The sequence below is a fragment of the Ochotona princeps genome, chromosome 14 (genome assembly GCF_030435755.1).
Source record: "Ochotona princeps isolate mOchPri1 chromosome 14, mOchPri1.hap1, whole genome shotgun sequence".
NCBI classification, from domain to species: domain Eukaryota; kingdom Metazoa; phylum Chordata; class Mammalia; order Lagomorpha; family Ochotonidae; genus Ochotona; species Ochotona princeps.
In genome coordinates this window covers 42,236,303-42,252,568 of record NC_080845.1, presented here as the reverse complement: position 1 = coordinate 42,252,568, position 16,266 = coordinate 42,236,303, and the positions used below count along the sequence as shown (strand labels likewise).

Genomic DNA, 16,266 nt, shown 5'->3' with positions numbered 1-16,266 from the left:
TTAACTGTTTCTGGCAGATGGTGTGCTCTGAAGGGGTAACGACTGATAATCGTGGATAGTAACACCCCAATCTATGCCCTGTTGATGTATATTTGCTCATCTGTGTGGTGCCCTGTGATTTATTTGGCTGCAGTATTAATTTTAAGATTTTAAAAAATATGAGCTTTTAAATCACACTGTTTTACTTATTACTCAAGGTAAATGCTTTTACCCTCCGGGATCATCAAACAAAAAATAAGAGAAAGTCCAAGATAAATACAGCTATACCTCAGTATTCAGGGGCAATTCTCTCTAGGGTCTTCAAAATGCTAAAACCTGTGAATGCTCGAGATCCTTATAGAAAATGGCATAGGATTTGGAGTGAACCTGCATACCTGTTCCTGTGTATTTTGAATCCTCTATGGATTATTTATAATATGCAATATGATATCAATGCTTTGAAATACTGGTTATGTTATAGTTACTACTTAGGGAATAATGACAAGAAAAGTGCCTATACATGGCTAATCTAGATGCGCCCTTTTTCCCCCTCAAGTATTTTGGACTCACAGTTGGTTGCTTCTGCATAGATGCAGAAGAAGGTTATTCCAAATGCCCTGTACTGACCTACGGGCTCAAAGGCCAGTTTGTGGTTGTGGATGTCCAACAGAAATCAAGGTGCAATAGCTGGGATTCAGAACTCAGTGGAAGGGTCGGCCTGCACAGAAGCTGAGGAAAGGTGGACATGAACTGCAGCATGTAAGGCCATGGCAGAGACTTTGGGTTAAAAGTCACTGGAGGGTTTTCTTTTATTCTGAAATACTTTTAAAATTCCACAACAGTTTCAAGGATGAGAGAATATACTTCTATATACTATTTACCTTCATACTTCAGTATTTTCACGCTGCTATATTTGCGGTGTTACACTCAAGGTTTGGCAACTGTCTCAATGTCCTTGGATTTGTTTTTCTTTTTATTCAGTAGAATCCAGTTTAGATCCAAATGTCACCTGTAGTCTTTTAAATCTGAAACGGTTTCTCCTCCTTCCCTGTATTCCAGGCATCTTTGAAAGCTGTGTAAATGATGCTGTATCTTCTTGGGTGTTACTACATCTGGAGGCAGTGCTTCATTGGGGATTTAAATTTTGATTCCCAAAACTGGGAATTGGTTGACTTCACAACTGTACAGCTATTACTTCCGTGTTGTAGCTAACAAGCATTCTGTAGGGAACATACTGAAACCATACAAATATTGTACTGTTCATTAAACGTATCATCCTAAATTGTTTTCATTGTGATGGCTACAAAATGTTGATTTATGACTCCACCACAACCTTCACATGTATTGGTGGTGAAGAGATAGATCTATATGTTTGAGTTGTTGGAATGACATTTAATCCGTCAGTTAAGGAAACTGAGAGGATAATGAAAGTCTGATTTGAAATATTTCTTTTCTCAGGAAAATCCACATTAATATGTTTATTTACTGGCAGTTTATTCCTATTTCACAGAATATGTGAGTTTTTCTATAATTAAAAAATCAGTTTAAAATAGTATATGGCTGAGTTGCGTTTGGAATAGAACTAATACTTTTATTTGGATTTGAGATATAAAATTCACTCTTTTAAATTGTAAAATTCACTGGTTTATTTTATATTCACAGTTATGTAACCATTGTCACAGTCTAGTTCCAGAAAGTTTTATTATTTTAGTAATAAATTAATTATTTAATAATTGTTTTTATTTCTATATATTTATGTACTACTTACTTTAAAAAACCATTTACGGGGATAAATTTCGTCTGTATGATTTTAAGAACAGATTGCTATTTCCCTAGCTGCCCTACCTCAGTTGCTTCCGCACCAACTCTTACCATCCTTCCTCTTTTATTTCTTATTTTTATTTTAATTTTTAATGCATACTTGCAACTTCCTTTATAATCCCAAGCTTGATCTTCCACTAAATAAAGAATTCAACAGGAATTAAGTAAAAAGACCATTGTTCCTCAAGAGTGTATACAAGGCTAGAAACAATGACCAAATCTCAATTTTGTCTCTACCCTTTTTTTTTTTTTTGGTACTCTATATTACTTACCACCAATCAGGGAAAACATTTGATATTTATCTTTTTGGTACTTTCTTAGGTTGCTAGAAAATCTTTTAACGTTTCAAAAATAAACTGTCGAGCTAGTATAGTGTGGTTTTGTTATCAAAGAGAGTCTTTTGCTTTCTGGGGTCTGCTAATTGCAGTACTACAGCGTAATTCCTGAGGTACTGATGTGCACTTTTACTTAAACCTGCCACTGGTATGAAGTCATTTCTGCTGTACAGTCAAGCTTATGTAAGGGTTTGGAATCTATAGAATACATTACTATGTTTCCTTTTTTGTGCATTTACAAAAATTAAATGTGCAGGAAAACACAAATTCTGAGCAGAATATACACACAAATGTGCTCCAAAAACATTTATGAAAAAATCGAAAGATAATGCTGAGTGACTGACTCAGCAGGTAAGACATCGGTAAAGATGCCAGTGTCCTAGGTTGGAGTGTGTGGGTTCAAGTCTAGACTCCAGCTCTGAGTCCAGATTCCTGCCAGTGTAAGCTCAAGGGAGGCAGCTGGTTCTGGCACCCGCAGGGGAGATATGCGCTGACTTCCTGGCTCATGGCCCTGGCCTAGCCCTAACAGTTGCTGGTATTTGTGGAATGACCAGTGAATAGAGGTTGTCTTTCTCTCTGTCAATATCTATGTATCTCGAAAGTAAAACACGAGACGGTGTGTGGTGTACATGCTCCATGAACTTTTTGGAGACCTTTGTATATATAATTAAAAAAAAAAAAAAAGACTTTAGAGTGTTGTGAAAGCAGGGATTTAGCAAGGCTTAATGGCAACAGGTAACCATAGACATAATTGGCTTTAATTTACCGGAGCTTACCTTTTTTGGGGCTTAGTCAGTATCTTATTTGGTATTTTCATTTAAGCTTTGGGTTTTCTCCTAGTATTTTACACACACATGTATGTGTGCTCAAAATATTGCATATCATTTCAGAGAACGCATGGAAATCTTTATGAAAACAATTCAGAGAAAGACAGTGGGAACACATGGAGTATCAATGTTCCGTCTAGCACTGCCAAAACCCAGCAGAGTTAATAATAAAAAAGCCAGGGCAGTCACTGGGAAACACAATCAAGAATACTATTCTTTTTGTCTAGCTGCGTGTTTTGATTCTGTTTTCATTTCCTCCTATCATTCCTCTTTCTATCAGTAAAGTCTTTGTTTACAGTTTATGGTTCTAATCACCTAGAATTTGCATCTGGATTTGTAATCAGTCATGAAGAATAGGCTGCAGATATTGTACAATCTTCCAACTAGTAATAGCAACTAGAAAATGCTTTGTAATTCCTTTTAATTTTAGATGATTAATAACTGGCATGGCACTTTGCTTGTGTCTTTATGATTGTAAAAATGTTAAAGGTGTTGCTTTATTGACATATTTGTGTGTGTGTGTGTGTGTGTGTGTGTGTGTGTGGTGAAAAAGAGAAATGGTATGTGACTTCACAATAGAAAGATTCTGGATTCTCAAGTAATTGTATGTTTCCCCTTAGCCAGTATCTTGTACTTGAAGTGGTTTTAGACCTCTGATATTGGCAGACATGGCTCTCAAATGAGAGGTAATGAAAAAGGTCAGTGTGAAGGCAGAGTCACTGTGATATGAAGTACATTTTCAAAAACAATCTTATTCACTCTAATAGACTCAATGTCAAAATTAAAATTGTGCTTTTTTTCTAAGAACCTGTGGTAACTGTAAAACACTTGGTTTGAAATGATGTAAGATATCGAAATTCACAACTATTTCTTTTCTAGATTCATATTTTTGCAGTAATTGCTATGGTAGAATCTTTCAATACGTTTTTTTAATGCATCATTTGACCTAGAATCTACAGAGATTAAAAAAAGTCCTCTGTCTGCTTCTAACCAGTACTTTCAAATCAAAATTCAGAGCAGGAAGAGAAATGCTTTTACAATGCATATTTGATGTAGTAAGTGCTATGCTATGCTTCTGAAAGCACCAGGGTCACAGCTGCATACCCGAAATGCATGGTGACTGCAGGCATTGTTTCCTCACACAGAAAGGCAATCTGTCTGCTGCTGAATTTATGATGTAAATCAAATCATAGCTTTCCCATATTCAGAAGATGTAGCAAAAAGGTTGAGGTGACTTAAAGGTTACAAATAAGTTTTGCTTTCTGATTTGCCTACCACAAGACTAAATTTTTTTTTACCGCCTCATTCTATTAAGATTGATGTATTTATACTTGGAAAGGTGAATCCTTATATTACCACTGCCTCTGTTCTAGTCTACTGGAACCGTGCATTTATCATTCCTTTCTTCCCCATGCCATCCTGTTAAGATGCATGTGCTGTTCTTCGTTGTTGACAATATTAGTAAATGCTGGGGAGCACTGAAGAAGTATTACTTACTAAGTTGGCTTGCTTCTTCTGTGGGGGTTTTTTGTTTTGTTTGAGCAATGTTCACCTGGAGATCATGTTAGAGGGACTGTGATAAACTGGTTTTCCCTGATTGGGTATTTTGTCTTTTGGGAAAACACGAGTGAACTGGTTTGAATTTAAAAGGTTGGCTTGGTGAACATGAGTGTGTGTGTGTGTGTGTGTGTGTGTGTGAGAGAGAGAGAGAGAGAGAGAGAGAGAGAGAGAGAATATATCATTGTCTATGTGTACCTGGCACTGAAAGGGAAAGAGAAAAATTCAGAAAAAATAGACCCAGATTCCCAGCTGCTTGTCTTTTTGTTTAAAACGAAAACCTGCATTCATGTTAATCATGATAGTATCTACTTACAGAGAGCTTTTTTTTTTTAAACATTTTAAGTTAGATTTGCTTAAAATACTGGCTGAAACATTTACAAATCATAAAATGGAGAGATGCCAAAGAGTGTACAACAGATTGGTTCATCTGTGGCAGGGAGGAAAAAAACCTCACTGCACACTAAAGGAGAGACTACAACACTGGAGGCCAGTGAGGCCGGCCTGGTTGCCTGGTTTTTATTGATTTGGATCTTTAGAAACAGTATTTTTCTCTTTTTAAGAAAAAAGCAGATTCTGCTGGTTATCTGAGGAGTTAGGAAATTCAGCTTTAAAATTTTCTGTGAGTTTCTTCTGGGTATAGTACTTTACTCTCTCTGAAACGTGTATGTATATATATAAATTCATTTTTATACATAAATAAATTTATAGGTTCATTTCTATAAGTTTGTGTATATAAATGGCATATATATATATATATATATATATATATATACATACATATATATGGTATATTTCTTTGAGATAAAAACAGGACACCTCTTTTTCCAGACTTCAAATTTTAGAATAGATTTTTACAGCCACTTAAGCTTTACCTAGAATATTAGTAATTGAGAGCCCTCCTCACTGCCGTCTGCCATTGTTGGGCTGAACTTCACCTCTATTCCTGGACAAATATAAAATTAAGAAATTAAGGAATAGTTTGCTTTATATTACTTTTGTTGTGATAATGTACTTAGTCTGGTCTGATTTTATGGATTAAAAAAACCGATCAAGGGAGATTAATTTACTTGCCTTAAATCAATGACTTGTGGAAGAAGAAGAATTAATCTCTTGACTTTTAATTCCATGCTTTTCTCCCCTGGTTTCATTCTAGCTCTTCACTAAAATTTTTTCCCGAGTCATGGACATGCTGGTAATTGACAAATTAATTCCATGATGCTATGTAGCCACTGTTTATTAGAAATAAGAGTAATGGTGATGATAGGGCATATTTGTGGTTTTTTTTACCCCCTAAAACCTTGTAAAGCTCATTGTCTGACACTATTAGCTTTGTAAGTTCAGGTTGATTCTGTGGCCAAACAATGCATCATTTCAAATAAGGAATTGCAGTCAATTTACTTTTCATACCTTGTGTTTTAGGTTTGGGGATAGCGGAAAATTGAAGGCAGAACCTAGACTTTGTTCTGATGTATTTTATGCCACATTTAATGTTCTTTTGATTGCTAACACTTCTGGTTTAAACTTACTAGCTTGCCTTGTTGAAATTGAGGGTCATTTTCATTCTGGGAACGGGTGCTGTGTTAAGTCCCTGACTGTTCCACTTCTAGTCCAGCTCCCTGATGCACCTGGGAAAGCAACAGAAGGTGTCCCAAGGGCTTGGGCCCTGCCACCCACATGGGAAACCTAGAAACTTCAGTCTGGTCCATCCCTGGTCTCTGCGGCCATTTGGGGAATGCACCAACAGATGGGAGACTCTCTCTCTTCTTTGAAAGGGAAAGTTGCAGAGAGAAGGAGAAAGAAAAAACAAGAGTCCGCAACTTCATATGGGCCTCTCAAATGAGTGGAAAGACTCGAGCAATTAGGTTGTATTCTGTGGCTTTCCCAGGCAGGTCCTGCAGTGGGTAGCTGGAATGGAGTGGAGCAGCTGGGCGCTTAGCCCACTGAAACCACAGTGTATGCCTCTAAAATAAATCTTAAAAAGTTTGGACGGTTCAAGTTTTTTGAATGGAACCAGTGACCACATGGGAGTGTTGTAGGTGGCAGCCTAACGTGCTATACTACATGTGTTGGCCCACAATCTATAAATTTAATAATCATTGAAGATATCTAGTGAGGTATATTTAACCTTACAACATTTTACTTGCTCTGATTGTAACATTTTAAAACAAAAAGTAACTGCATTTTTTTTTCATACCCAAGTTAGCATATATTGCTTTTAACACCATTCATTTTAAAACAAGAGCCTGTGTTTTTGCAAAAGAATAATTTTATGTTTGATTTTTCATATTAAGTATCTTTGTTTCTAATGTGTTAGTCTTTTGTACCTAATGTTAATATTTGATAACTTCATTTATAAAAAACCTAAAAGTTTGAATATGATTGATTGCTTGCTTATTGTTCAGTATAAGAACATGTAAAAGTAGAATCATAGTGTTTGTTTTTGAAAAAGTCAGAACTGATACAATGCTTTGTTCAGTTTTGTGCCTCAATATGACACTTGTCATTTATGTGGAACTGTGATTCTTTACTATGGGCTATCTTTTTCCCCACCAAGAGACATTTAGTAATGTCTAGGGACATTTTTCATTTTCTTGCTAGCATATAGTGAGTTAATGTCAGGGTTGTTGCTCAACTTCCTGTAAGACAGTCCCCCACAGTAAGGAAGTATCTTGCACAGAATGTCAGCAGTGCTAAGATGAAACAACCCTGATACATGGCAGTTGCACAAGAAGTTTATTGAGTTGGGAAAAGCATCCGTGCTGTTACTTAAGTGTAGGCTTTATGAATGAATATTATTTTGTGTGTGTATTCACATACCAATTTAATGATTTGTATGGGACAATTTGGCTCTTTGATGAATTATCCTTAAAAGTATTACAACAAAATTTTGGTAATTATGGATTTTGGCTTAGTTGTACGCAGTTGAAATAGTGATATTAGCAACCCAGGGCTAATCAGCAGGAAGATTCAGTGTTCTCATTTTGTCCTTCCCTTCTCCTGGGTTTTAAGCTTCTTGGAATCAAATAGTGTATTTATTTCCTACAATGTTCCTTCTTTATCTGTCACAATCAGTTATCTGGAAAAGTTAATTATCCATGTATCTGAATAAGTAGTTAATCTGAACTATCTCTATTTGACTATAGTTTACTTAATATCAGTTTTGTGGTTTAGACATTAATTGGAACCTTTGAATCCCTAACTAGCAAGTAGACCTTTAGCTGCATGTAATGAAACTAGAGGGATTCTCTTAAGCTGGGTGGAGAAGGTAGAAGTAAAATTATTGTAGAGTTATCGGCTATATATACACCACTTTCAAATCTACTTTAAAATTACTAAAGTTGGGCCCGGTGGTGTGGCCTAGTGGCTAAAGTCCTCGCCTTGAATGTGCCAGGATCCCATATGGGTGCCGGTTCTAATCCCAGCAGCTCCACTTCCCATCCAGCTCCCTGCTTGTGGCCTGGGAAAGCAGACGAGGACGGCCCAAAGCTTTGGGACCCTGCACCCGCATGGGAGACCCGGAAGAGGTTCCAGGTTCCTGGCTTTGGATCGGCGCAGCACCGGCCATTGTGGTCACTTGGGGAGTGAATCATCGGACGGAAGATCTTCCTCTCTGTCTCTCCTCCTCTCTGTAAATCTGACTTCGTAATAAAAAAAATAAATAAATCTTTGAAAACAAACAAGCAAGCAAAAAAAAAAAAAACGAAAATTACTAAAGTAGGAAGCAGGAAGAGATGGTTTATAAGGGAGGGATATTGAAAACCACTTTAGTACTTTATAATCACGTAAGAATTTTGTGGTAGCTTGTTGGATTTTTGGAGTTGGCACTGTGACCCTGGGTTAAGCCACTGCTGTTGCCGTCTGCATTGCTGGCATCCCATATCAGAGTGAATTCTGCTCCACTTCTGATCTAGCTGCTTGATAATGTGCTGGGAAAGTAGAGAATGGCCCAAGTCCTCAGGAACCTGCACCCAAGCAGGGGATCTGGAAGAAGCTAGTGGCTTCTTGCTCTGGCCTGAGCCAAGTCTTGACTGTTGCAGTCATTTGGGGAATGAACCAGCAGATAAAGGCCTCTCTCTCTCTTTCTCTTTTTTTTTTTCTTTCTCTCCCTCTCCTTTTTCTTTATAGCTCTTTCAATAAACAAAATCTTAAAAAACACACGAGTGACTTTCTTTTCTAGTAGTCAGAAATGCTAGCATTTCATGAAGGATTAATGAATGGTCATTTGCAAAGCTCCTTATAACAATAGGTTCTTAATGAGGGAGAACCCATTACTAAAATAATTGCAGTTTCTCTTTTATTATTCAGAGGTTTGGTTTTTTTTTTTAAAGATTTATTTATTATTTATTTTTATTAGAAAGTCAGACATACAGAAAGGAGGAGAGACAGAGATGAAGATCTTCCATCTGTTAATTCACTCCCCAAGTGACTGCAATGGTCAGAGGTGTGCCAATCCAAAGACAGGAGCCAGGAGCCTCTTTCAGGTCTCCCACATGGGTGCAGCGTCCCAAGACTTTGGCTTGTCCTCAACTGCTTTCCCAGGCCACAGGCAGGGACACGGGTGGGAAGTGGGGCTGCTGGGATTAGAACCGACACCCATATGGGTTCCTGGTATGCTTAAGGCGAGGACTTTAGCCACTAGGCTACCCCGCTAGGCTACTCTGCCAGGCCCCAGAGGCTTGTTGGTTTTAATTGAGCATGACCTACTGAACTTCCAAGTAAAGAGTTCCTCTGATGTGACATACTGGAGAGGCTTTTGGGATTTGCAATATTTGTTTCTTAATATTTGTGGTAACAGTGGAAACATATTTTAAAGTTTAACTGCCAAAGATTTTGAAATTTGGAAACTTGATTTTAATAGTACTTTTGAGTTTTTGGCATAAAAAAGTTGCTTGGAAATATCCCTTAGCAATGACTGCAGTCTGAGCAATCAGAAATAGCCTGTGCTTAACAAGCGAGAGACTGCAAGCCTGTGAACTTGGTTCATGATAAATTAGGTGAGGCTGAGAAGAAAATAGAGATGTTAATATATGCAGATATTGGGTGGTGGTATCAGAGAGGTGTCTAATTCGATGTTTCCTTGTATTCTACTGGATTCTTCTGTTTTTAAGAAATGTTTTAAAAAAAAAAAGATCCGAATATCTCTTGCTCCTATCTTTTTCTGAGTGGTTTTTGCTTGTGGTTCTCAATGCTGGCAGTACTTTGAAGTTTCCTATATCATTTGTAAAATTTGTTGATTCATGAACTATTTCTAGTAGTCCAAGCTGAGACCTGGGCTTCCGTACTAGTTCTTTAGTTAATGTACAATGTGACTAAGCAGTGCATCAGTATTTTCTTCAGGACTGTTAGATCTGGGTTAGATTATAAGAATTTTGCATTTCTTCTTTTTTTAAAAAATATATTCAACAGTATTTACTTTTTTAACTATAAGAAATGAAGTGCTATTACTGAAGTTAAATAATAAATAATTAAAAAAAAAAAAGAAATGAAGTGCTATGTTGTAGAGGAAATGTTAGATTCAATGGAAGGTAAGAAAGTAATATTCATGTAAATTAGACAAGCTGTGCTTGTATTAATTTGTGATCATTAGTTTTTTAATTGATCATTAAGGAGGTGGGAAGATGGGATTGTACACTCAGGTGGGCCTCAGGTAGGGATGGAGGGGATCAATGAGGGGAGAGTGAGTGAAAGAGATATGTGTTAAAGGAGGGGGGAGGTCGAAAGAGAGTAAGTCACTTCTTGTTGTCCGACTATGTTAGTGGTAGTTTCATAGTTTAAATAACTGATGAATTCACAACTATTATTAGGCTATTGAACTATTTGAAATAATTATCAAGTGGACTTTAAAAAAATTGTATTTGTTTTCTATTCCTTCAGAATCCTTCAGATTTCAGATATTGTATTTTATGTAGTTTTTACAAAGGTGTCTTAATGGAATTTTCCAAGTGTATCGATCATTCCCATTTAACAGAAATTTCAAACACTTAGTTTAGATAAGAGGGGATAAGGAAGGATTATTTTATTTTATTCTAAACACTCCCAGGGAACATAGAACCATGTACTGAGAAGAATGGATCAAGTAGGAACAGAGAGGGAGAGGCAGTGCTTAATAATTGGAACAATGTTAGAAGAAGTGGAACTTTCCAAGGTTGGAAAGAGCAGCAGCAGGAGCAGCTGACCTGTGTCCTCCCCGAATGAAGGTGTTAAGGGGATATGTTTGTGGTAGGTCCTGGATTACAGAGATTGCCCAGAGTCACAGAGCAATTAAATAGCAGAGTGTATTCTCAAATTTGGCTCTCTTGAGACTCCAGGCTCCATGTTCTTGTCTGTAAAACAGGTATGGGGAGGGAGAGTCATTTTTAATGAACCAACTCTGACAAACGTAGCAAAGATAGTTGTTTGATGGTGTTACTGGTTTTTTTTTTTTTTTGGCTAATATATTTGGATTTATTTATGAATGTATAGTCCTGAGATGAGAGCTTCCAATGTGAGTTTGTATTTTTTTTCTAGAAACCATCCCCATCCTCTGATCACTGTGCTTGAACACAGGCCTGATTGTTGGCCAGTCATTTTGCAGCAACTGACAGCTTTTTTCGAGCAATGCCCTGAAAGGTAAGGTAAAATAAAGTAATGGACGATACAGAATGCTAGTTGTTGATTTTAGAGGTTTTATTTTTCATTAATTGCTTTGATTACCATGTTTTCTCATAAAGAAATGTACTTGAGCAAGTGGTGGTTTTTTTTTCTTTTGAAACAAAAATAGACTGATTTATTGATTGCTGAAATATTTACTATACAAAAAGCTGTTATTGAAGAAGTTAGTGTCAAGAAAGGTGACCGAAAATATTCAGTAAACTACTGCACACCATATACAGAAGGTGTGTTTTTCTGCAGAAATTGGTTAATGCCTCCATTACCAGCAGCCAGTTGGAATCAGGTGATACTACCAAGTGGGATCTGAAATTCATATTGCAGTTAGTTTAACTTTATCAAGGCTAAGTGATGCTTCTTAAGGCTCTTACCCTTTCTTCTAACCTTACTCTCCTGGCACTCGTTCCAATCCTTATCACCCCTTGCTGTGGTTGGTATCACTTGTTCCTGACTGACATCTGTTCTATCTTGTCCTCCTGAAATCTAGCCTCTAACCATACGTGAGTGCTATACCAATACAGAAAAATCTTGTTTCACTCATATACGTGAATCTCCACAGCATTTATTTTTAAAATGTGTTTGCAGTTCATGAGCTAACCATGAGGGGTGTGTCCACTTCTACTCTACTTTCATAGAACTCATTTCTTGATATCTTTGGAGGGTTTCTATTGGGAATTCAGAAGGTTTGGTTTCTGAAACACTGAAACTCTCTGGACTAAAACATGAAAGTTAACATGTTGCACTAGTCTCCATCAGATATGATTGCTACCTGTCTCACCAACTAAGCTTCTGTTATGTTCACCTAACTGTTTATGCTGTGCTAATATACTGATTTGCTTTTGATTTGACAGAGCAAATAGTGATATTTTGTTTTCTTCATTCTTTTGTGATTGGTGTCTATTTTATTCTCTTGAATCTTACCCCACTACCTTCCTAATTTTTGTGTTTTTCATCTCTGTTTAGGCATTCTTTCATTTAGAGTTTCTTTTTTTAACTTTTTCCATTTTTTTATTATACTTTTGACAATCTTTACATAGTTAATTAGGGTAAAAAGGTTCAAGGGCTACAGGAAAGTGGGTAAGACTATTGTTTCTGTATTGTTTCCTTCGTGTTTAAAGGAGGGTATTAAGGGAGAAGCCACATCCAGTCTCCCATCCACCCCAGGTTCCAGATGTGGGGCATGCTCTGAGATTCTTGCTCAAGTGGTTTCGATAGTTCAACAATTATGAATTGCTGCCATCTCGCCACTCCAAGCATGATGAGATTGTTGAAGAATCCACTGATTGACATAGTCCATCATAGAGTCTCCTTTTGCCCAGTTTTTCACTGCCAACATATAGCTGAGGTGGTTGATTGACTTGTTCTGTCCTCTGTCTTTTCATGGTTAGGGTTCTAAGTCTGGCATTTCGATTGGGGAGATCCCCAGAGACTTTGTCTGAGGTGTTCCCAGACCGGGTTCTTGTATGTACTAGCAAGCACAGGGCCCAGCACAGTCCATCGCCCCAGTCAGCTGGTGGTGGCAATTGCTGGGTTAGTTCTGTTTTCAGCCCTGACTTCCATGCGAAGCAATGGGTGTTGCAGTCCACCCTGGTTCTGCCCAGCACATACTCAGCCCTCGCATAAACCAGTGGGAGCTGCAGCCTAGTCAGAGCAACTCACAATAACCCCTACCAGGCCCACCCCCTACCCTGGTTTGTCAGTATGTGTAGCAGACTAGGCCAGTCTGTCCCACATCCCATTCAGCTCTCATATATGTCAATGGGTATTAAAGCTTTTTTCCATCTAACCAACCCAACTATCCAGCCCTCATGGATGTTGTTGGGTGCCTGTTTGTCTAGCCACCCCAGCCCCTGTCCTGGTTTTTGTGCTTTCCTGTGGGAATGGTAACCCAAGAGGGAGGAGTCCACTATTTCCCTCCCAGGCCTCTCCCACTCCCAGATTATGCACTCTCCAGGTGGTTCTGTGACTTGACAGAATTAGCCCCTGTTCCAGCATCTGGCAGTTGATACTGTGGCTAAGGCCAAACAACCCTCACCCACTCTAATTTTGTTTGCACCAGCATGAATAATCAGCCCAGCCTGGCTTTTCTCTGATCTAGCTCACATGAGGCCCACAGGTGTTGTAGCCCTGCTTAGTCTGGTCTGCCCCCATCCCAGCTCAGGCTTTCCAGTGGGAATAGCTGTCCAGCAAGGGAACCCCCCCATATTCCCCCTGATGGCTTTGCCCCCTCTCTTCCTGGTTCTCACGTGTGCTGGGTTGGGTGCTGCAGTCACATCCAGTACAGGTAACCTCACCTTGGCATTCAGTATTGTGCACTGGTTTTTGTTGCAGCCAAACCTGGCTCGACCCACACTCTGTTCCAGTGCTCGGATTCTCCAGTGGATGACATGAACTGATTCAGCCTGGTCTGCCCCCGACCCATGCCAAATGTATGCCAGTGGGAAACTTTCCATGGCTTATTCTAGGCTGTTTCCTCCACTTGACCCACTCCCAGACCCAGTTCTCATACATGCCATTGGGTTTTAGGCCAGTGTCCGGCATAGTCTGGCCTCCCATTTGGCCTTTTATGAGCTGGTGAACGTTGCAGCCCAGCCCACCCCACCCCACACCCTATTCAGGATGCACATTCGGGTGCTGCTGCCTTGACCAGTCCAGAATGTTGTGGGTTCCTTTACCTGTGAGTGATGGCGGGCTGCTTGGTCACACATAGCTTAGTCCATCACCAGTCCAACTCTTGAGCTAACCAGTGGGACTAGAATTTCCACAGGGTTTGGCCCAGATATCCCCCACAGAATCTGCCCCTGGATATGGTTCTCTTAGTGCTAGTTAATGTCATGGTCCTGCCTAATGTTACCCGTCTCCTGATCCATCATCATGTCAGGTGATAGGATATGATCCTGCTAGACAAGCCCCGAGTCTTAGGTTGTGCGTGGACTGGTGTTTGGTGGTCAGCATTGTTCAGTGATTACAACTTCTTCAAAGGAAAAGTCACTCTGTTGTTGGGAATCTTTAGAATTGATTCACATACCAGAAGCACAGTGGCTTCTACGTGGAGCTACCTAAGCAGTGATTCAAAGAACCAAAACCCCAGAGCTCCTGGCCAGGAGGCCAGCAGGTAGAGCCTGGCACCAAATGGCGTGCTGGCTGTCCGGGGACAGCTTGCTGTGTGCATGCAGTGGCTGGAGTCAGGGATCCGAGCATGGAGACGCCCCGGCCTGGCACCCACCAGTAGCCAGCAGTCTGCAGGAAGTTTCAACCCCAGGTCCAAGGTCGTGCCCCTTCCCAATCCTATCCACTGCTCAATGGTGGTGGTGGTGGGCCCTGAGCCTTCCCAGCCCCCAAGACTTTCCCCCTCAGTATACTCACCCCGAGGGGAGCAGCTCCTGGAGCCCAGGCAGGCCCGGGGACAACTCACCATGTGCACGCGTGGCTGGAATCAGGGATCTGAGCATGGAGAAGCCATGGCCTGGCACCCACCCCTGGAAAGTTTCTTGTTTACTACAGGATAGAAAGGTGTTTTTCTTATGTGCTCACTTTTCTAGGATTATTACTGCTCTTGTATGCATCTCTGCTTCTGAGTAAAAGATGGACTGCCACGGAAACTGTTATGTATGTCTTGACACTAGAATTCTGGATTTCATTCCATTCTGTATACCTGCAGTTTCAGGATACACTTGAGTGGCAGAGTGATGGACTTGTGACTATTGTTGAGGGACTGACATTTATGAAATAGGGGAGAGCAGTGTGGGGGAGAGGAGCCTAAGAAACTGTACCATGCAAAATAAATTATGAATAAAATAATAAAAAGAGATTATTACTACTCTTATTTGTGAAATTTTCTTGAGGATTGTCCTGGGTGTTGCTTGAGTTATAAACACCCCGCTAGCTGTGTTTATATTGTGTTGCTCTTGAAAGTTTTATAATATCTTAGAAATATAGTTCTGTAGAATACCATTTCTGAATCCATGGGTGATTTCAATTTTAGATGGAATATCTAGGTAAGATACACTGCCATAGGAAGTTCAAAAGAGATATAAGGAACCGAGTAACACTATATAATTTGTTTCTCACAATTTGAAGACTAGGAAGTTCAGAATTAAGGGGTTAGGGGATTTGTTGTCAGGAGAACGTCCACTTTGTGGTTATCAGAGGATCAGCTTTTCACTCTCTTCCTGTACAGTAGAGAGGCAGGGAGCATCTCTTGGGCCTTTTTAATAATTCCGTTAAATTTGTCTCAGAAGATGCAATCGCATCCCATCTCCTGACATACCCTTTTCAGCTGAAGGAATGAGGGAGAGCAACTCACAAGGGTTACATGGTGAGTTACTGGTAGATTTGGGCCTAAGCCTGTTTTATGATTCTCATTCTAGACCTTTTGCTACTACTACTTTTCCCTTAGGAGATTATGTAACTTATTAAAGGCTTATGTGTAGATACTTTAACAGTTAGTTATATTTTGAAACATTCTTAAACTCTGGGGTTTTAGGTGGTCTGTTTTATTATTTTCGTTTTTTCCTTAGGCACCAGAAATTTCACATGCTACTAGCATGGTGGTTCTGCAAATATCACATAGGATATAGAGAATCTAAAATTTGGGTGGATTAAGCCAAGAAGTTTTTAAAAAAAATAGTATTTTTTTCTTTAGAGAGGCTCTACACGCTCCTGATGTCACATTGTAATGGCATGTTGGAAATACATTTCTTTATGTGTGTTTTACTTTCAGGATCTCAAAGTAGGAGAAAACTGAGATGTTCCAGTATATTTGGCTATTCGTGATATTTGAACAGTGTTCATTGCCATCTGAATAGTTTTTTTTTTAATTCAGTCTGGAAAATACATTTTTAGAGAAAGGCAGTGAAGCAACATTTCTAAAATGTGTTCTCTGAAAAGTTTCACTTCATATGCCAACTCGTAAACTCATTATCTCTTACTTTCAGTTACGAAGCTGTTTATTTCCTAAGGTGATGCTATGATGAAATACACATTTCAGTAATGTTCATGAACTCAGAAGCCTTTCTTTTCAATTGTGTGTGTTATAATTATTTATACTTGATGATAAAAAAATCTAGACTGGGCATCATGAGGGCAGAAACTTG

The 16,266-nt window shown here is 39.1% G+C and overlaps 1 protein-coding gene across 1 annotated transcript in view; it reads left to right on the top strand.

The window, feature by feature from the left end:
* Positions 1 to 16,266, top strand: part of FOCAD (focadhesin) — a 266,859-nt gene that overhangs the window by 35,170 nt on the left and 215,423 nt on the right. The window contains exon 5 of the mRNA XM_058672241.1: positions 11,030 to 11,131. Within this exon, the coding sequence (XP_058528224.1) occupies positions 11,030 to 11,131 (102 nt within the window). The remainder of the gene's footprint in view (positions 1 to 11,029; positions 11,132 to 16,266) is intronic.